Here is a 5,902-nt window from a genome sequence, read left to right on the forward strand (position 1 = left end):
ATTTTTTAAGGTGGCCATAAAAAAATAGGTAAAATAATAATAAAAAATAATAATAATATGAGAGCTTGACACTCAAACCAAAATTGTTTTATCCTGTATTTCCTACAAATTGATACCAAAAATGAAGCTTTTGAATCAATTTGAACTGAAAGGATAAAATTGCATATGTACGCCCCCCCTCCCCCCAACTCCCCCCATTATAAAATGAGGAATCAAAAAACAATATTTCCATTTTTCTAAGGTTTCTAAGGGATTCTAAGGTTTTACAGCCGCCATCTTGGATTTCCAAAAATGGCGACCTTCAGAAGTAGTCAGGTTCCTTGGGGGTAAATAATACATTTTTTAGAAGGTCTATGAAATCAGGAATCCAAAAGACAATGTTTCCATTTTTTCCAAAGGTGTTGTAGCTGCCATCTTGGATTTTGAAAAAAATGAAAACTTTTGAAAACAGCATCTCCTACTACCGCATTCCATTCAGGTGTGGTAAAAAAAAACCTCAAGCAGCCCTGACAGTGTGTTGGACAACCATCATAGCAATTCTACCAGAGAGAATAGAAGGCACAAAACAAGGTTGTTAAAACTTGCAGTAACTTATTAAAGTTGCAGCTGAGACAGTCAAATATAGGTCATTTTGTATAATCAAGGGATAACATAAATAAATACAGTGCACTCAAATGTAGATCAGAGAAACACATCGTAGAGTCTGTGTGTATGAAGATGCAGGTTCTCCATCATCCAGGTAGGAGATATCTACAGTTTTACACTAGCTGGAGATGCTGGTCTTCAGGTCATCTATGTGACTGCTTAGTTCGAAAAATTTGTAGATGGTCTGTGTGCATCTGCGGTGGTGCTGATTACGGACTCATTATTGGGGTCTTAGTGGGCAGCATGTTGGCCTCACTGAACCACCACAGCACAAGCCAACGTCTACCACATGTGGCAGAACATATTCACAGAATATTCCAGTGAAAAATGGAATATCTTCATATTATTCACAGAGATAGAGCAAGCAAACTCAAACATAAAATGCACATTTTAAACGTTGCATACATGCTGAAGGCATTATGTCAGAAAAGGGTGTCACATTTGGCGGGTCAGTTGTGACCATAACTGAATAATCAGATTAAAGTGGCTTTTCCTTAAATATGGGCTTTTTAAAAGCAGATTGAAAGTCACAGTTCTCAGTGGATTGCCTCCTCTCGTGTAGTCGCTGGACTTCACAAACTGAGCAGCAAAAACATCAAGATGCCAGTTGACCTAAATGGATATTGGAAAATGATTTGTAATGACAACTTTGAGGAGTACTTGAAGGCTCTCGGTGAGTTTGGTGGAAAAAAGGGCAGAACTAAAGATAAAAGCTTGATCTTGCTCTCTTGCTCTCTAACATTAAAAATAATCTGCAAATAGTTTGCTCCTGTTCATGAAAACATATTTTATCTGTGGCAGTCACTTGTTATTTTGTCTCATAGGAAATTTATTCTTTCCTATTTTTAACTATTTTTTTATGGGGCCTACAGTGCATCCGGAAAGTATTCACAGTGCTTCACCTTTTCCACATTTTCTTTGTTACAGCCTTATTCCAAAATGGATGAAATTAAATTTTTTCCTCAAACTTCTACACACAATACCTCATAATGACAATGTGAAAAAGTTTTTTTTTTTTTTGAGATTTTTGAAAATGTATTAAAAATAAAAAAAAATGAAGAAATCGCATGTACATAAGTATTCACAGCCTTTGCCATGAAGCTCAAAACTAAGCTCAGGTGCATCCTGTTCTCACTGATCATCCTTGAGATGTTTCTACAGCTTAATTGGGGCCACCTGGGGTAAATCCAGTTGACTGGACATGATTTGGAAAAGCACACATCTGTCTGCATATAAGGTCGTACAGTTGACAGTGCAGGTCAGAGCACAAACCAAGCATGAAGTCAAAGTGACAGGATTGTCTTGAGGCACAAATCTGGGGAAAAATTTTTGCTGCTTTGAAGGTCTCGGTGAGCACAGTGGCATCCATCAAACACAAATGTAAGAAGTTCAGGTCCACCAGGACTCTTCCTACAGATGGCCATCCGTCTAAACTGAGCAATCGGGAAAAAGGACTTAGTCAGGGAGGTGACCAAGAACCTGATGGCCACTCTGTCAGAGCTCCAGCATTCCTCTGTGGAGAGAGGACAACCTTCCAGAAGGACAGCCATCTCTGCAGCAATCCACCAATCAGGCCTGTATGGTAGAGTGGCCAGACAGAAGCCATTCCTTAGTAAAAAACACATGGCAGTCCACCTGGAGTTTGCCAAAAGGCACCTGAAGGACTCTCAGGCCATGAGAAACAAAATTCTCTGGTCTGATGAGACAAAGATTGAACTCTTTAGCATGAATGCCAGGCGTCATGTTTGGAGGAAACCAGGAACCATCCCTACAGTGAAGAATGGTGGTGGCAGCTTCATGCTGTGGGGATGTTTTTCAGTGGCAGGAACTGGGAGACTAGTCAGGATTGATTGAAAGATGAATGCAGCAATGTACAGAGACATCCTGGATGAAAACCTGCTCCAGAGCACTCTTGCTCTCAGACTGGGGCAATGGTTCATCTTTCAGCAGTACAATGACCCTAAGCACACAGCCAAGATAGCAAAGGAGTGGCTTCAAGACAACTCTATGAATGTCCTTGAGTGGCCCAGCCAGAGCCCAGACCCGAGATTGAACATCTCTGGAGAGATCTGAAAGTAGCTCTACACCAGCGCTCCCTATTTAACCTGATGGAGCTTGAAAAGTACTGGAAAGAGGAATGGCCAAAACTGCCCAAAGATAGGTGCACCATTGTGGCACCATATTCAAGAAGACTTGAGCCTGTAATTGCCACCAAAGGTGCATCAACAAAGAATTGAGCAAAGGGTGTGAATACTTATGTATGAGCATTTTCTTTGTTTTTTATTTTTAATAAATTTGCAAACGACTCAAAAAACAAAAACCTTTTTCATGTTGTCATTATGGGGTGTTGTGAGTAGAATTTTGAGGGAGAAAAAATGAATTTATCTCATTTTGGAATAAGGCTGTAACATCAAAAAAATGTGGAAAAAGTGAAGCGCTGTGAATTCTTTCCAGATGTATACTTAGTAATTGTCAGAGATATTGGAAAGTTGCAAATGAACTGTACAGAAATGTTCCACTTTATCACAAGGTTAACATTTCTGCAGCTCACTTGTATATGTGTGTTTAAAACGCTGTACCAAAGTGTCTTCACTGTTGTCCTCTTATCGTCCATCATTTTTATGTCTCTGGGACCCGACTGCAGATGTAAATATCGCCATCAGAAAAATTGCCTCGTTACTGAAGCCTGACAAGGACATTTTCCACGATGGAGACCACATTATTATCAAGACCCTAAGTACCTTCAAAAACTACAACATGGACTTCTATGTGGGGAAGGAGTTCCAGGAGGATCTCTCTGGAGTTGATGACAGGAAATGCATGGTATTTGCTGACTCTAAGATGATGTATTACTTTTTCATCCTTTAATACTAATTTTAGGGGAACATCCACACTGTAATCAACATATTACTTGTATATTAATTTCTGCCCCCTGTTATGTGAGAAATATTCTACATGATAAAAAAACAACATATTTCTCTTTCAAACAATACAACAAAATTGATTTAATGTAGACAACCGTTAAGACATGTGACAAAACAAGTCCAAATGTATTTGATTAGATTGCCACAGAGAGAATTAAACAGGTTCCAAGCTTATCTTTAATACCTGCACAGAAACTTTACTTGTGTGCTACAAGGCTGATTATAGATAAGCTGTTTGAATGGAGGCTGAGAGAAAAGGTCACATGTGTTAGACGGAAGACAACAGAGTTCCATTTTCACGCTGTAAAAAAAAAAGAAAAAAAAAAAGGGGCCAATCCTGTTTTCTAATCACCCATGTTGCCTCTCCCCGATGCGAACCTAGACTACCATCACCTGGGAAGGAGACAAGCTGGTGTGTGTGCAGAAGGGAGAGATTGAAGGAAGAGGTTGGACTCACTGGGTGGAAGGAGATGAGCTTCATCTGGTAAGAAAACATCAGCTCCTGCCATGAATATTAATACATGCAAGTTGAACATTTTAATTCATGTCTCACAGCAGTACATGTGCTCTGTGATTAAAATGTTCAAATAGCATGTATTTTAGATATATAGAGAGAAAGGTAGTATTTTAAAAGAAATCAGTACTTGGATATTTTGATCAAGTGTTCCCTCTAGGCCGAACTGAAAAATTGATGCAGGATGGTGAGGGTGCATATTAATAATGCAGGTGAGAAGTCATTAGTCAGCACAGTGGTGTAAGCGCTTTGTGTGCTTACATCCCAACCAGAAGGTTTTTGGGTACCTCATTCCTGTACCCCATTCTCCATCTACATCTGGAGTTATGTCAGAAAGAGCACCTGGCATGCAACTCGGGGAAACTCAGCATGTAGTTTGTACAAAATCCACTGTGGCAACCTTGAGCAAAAAGGGAAGAATCCAAAAGAAACTTTTTAAAAGATGTGCAGCTCATGATGCTGATTTATTTTGCAGTGTTGTCTCTTGTCATAAACTGAGATCACCAGTGTGTTAGTAACTGCCAACATCAGCACAGATTTGCATACATGGCTTGCCTTTGCAAACATAATTATACCCCCTGCAAACAGAAATTGGGAAAGGGGGGTGTATAAGAAGCACTCTTTTGATCAGTTCATTAATCTTGTCAGCACAACTTCTCCTAAACCAGTTTAAGGATCTCAGTGTAGCTTCACACAGTAGTAGCACACTATATGAAGATGTGGTGGAAGGAACATCATTACAATCTCACATCGCCAAGGGGAGATAAATAGAATTTAGTTGGGTTTTTTAATAAATCACATTTGTCAGTTAGATTTATAGAGATTGACCTGTTTGTTAATTCAGGTGTTTCAACACAGAAGACTTACTGCCATTCATACATAATATATTGGAAGCACGGCAGAGAGGAGAGCACCATTTTCTGAGCTTGATCACAGATCTTGATATTCTGTTAGGCTTAAATTTATGTGAAATCGTTTTTTTAGGTACATTTTCTCTATGACACTTATAATGTGGCCCAGGGTGTCATGTAATGGTAACACTGCACCGAAAGTAAGCTTTGAGTAATGATTGAGCACATTCCAGTTTATCTGTTCCCCATAGTCTGTGTTTTCAGCTATCAAATTTAAGATGGGGCTTAACAAAAGAAAGAAACTTTCCCTCATGATTTGCAGTAAGTGATAACAGATGGTTCCAATCAGCAGCAGTAGCCATCAAAAGACTTCAATCAATGAGAAGGTCCCTGGAGCTGGAAAAGGTTTGACTGTGGACAAACCGTGACCTCTGGTGGTGGCAGATGTATTGCAAGTTGGATTGCAGACATGGTTTTGCAGAATGGGGAAGATATTTTACTGTTATTCATCTGCCTGTATACATTTGTCAGCATTATTTACAAAACCATAAGTGTAGATAAAACAAAATAAATAAATCTTTATTTTTATGTTTGTTGTTTCTGCAGGAGCTGAGAGCTGCAGGAGTTATTTGCAAACAGGTCTTCAAGAAGACTTAATGTGGATGTCATCAAATGAGACAGTGGCCCCAGCTGACACCCCAGACACACTCCACCAGCATCCTGTTTTCTATTCAAGCATCCCTTCATAGATTCATCCTGTCAACTGTTTATGCCCTCCCCCCGTCAGGCATATAGAGCAATGTGTGCCATACAAAATACATGCTGCTCCTTAGATTCACATTTAAATATGTTGGACACATCATGATCTGATGGGATTTTCTACTGTGTTATGACCAGACTGCAATAAAGAGAATAAAAGTAATTTATGAATAAAATTATAATCTGATATTTAATCTCAATAATGAGGA

At 39.2% G+C, this 5,902-nt stretch overlaps 1 protein-coding gene across 1 annotated transcript; it reads left to right on the forward strand.

Annotated features, from left to right (window-relative positions):
- The first annotated feature begins 1,188 nt into the window (after positions 1-1,188).
- rbp1.1 (retinol binding protein 1, cellular, tandem duplicate 1) lies at positions 1,189-5,697 on the forward strand. The gene is made up of 4 exons (XM_034183218.1): positions 1,189-1,318; positions 3,290-3,468; positions 3,952-4,053; positions 5,541-5,697. Exons 1-4 carry the CDS (start codon positions 1,246-1,248, stop codon positions 5,589-5,591), a joined length of 405 nt encoding a protein of 134 aa, XP_034039109.1. The 5' UTR covers positions 1,189-1,245; the 3' UTR covers positions 5,592-5,697.
- Positions 5,698-5,902: the final 205 nt, after the last annotated feature.

The sequence above is a fragment of the Thalassophryne amazonica genome, chromosome 12 (assembly GCF_902500255.1).
Source record: "Thalassophryne amazonica chromosome 12, fThaAma1.1, whole genome shotgun sequence".
NCBI classification, from domain to species: Eukaryota; Metazoa; Chordata; class Actinopteri; order Batrachoidiformes; family Batrachoididae; genus Thalassophryne; species Thalassophryne amazonica.

Coding starts and splice junctions, on each gene's coding strand:
- rbp1.1 (XM_034183218.1), top strand. CDS start 1,246: ATGCCAGTTGACCTAAATGGATATTGGAAAATGATTTGTAATGACAAC. Junction 3,469..3,951: donor TTGATGACAGGAAATGCATG/GTATTTGCTGAC, acceptor ATGCGAACCTAG/ACTACCATCACCTGGGAAGG. Junction 4,054..5,540: donor AAGGAGATGAGCTTCATCTG/GTAAGAAAACAT, acceptor TTGTTTCTGCAG/GAGCTGAGAGCTGCAGGAGT.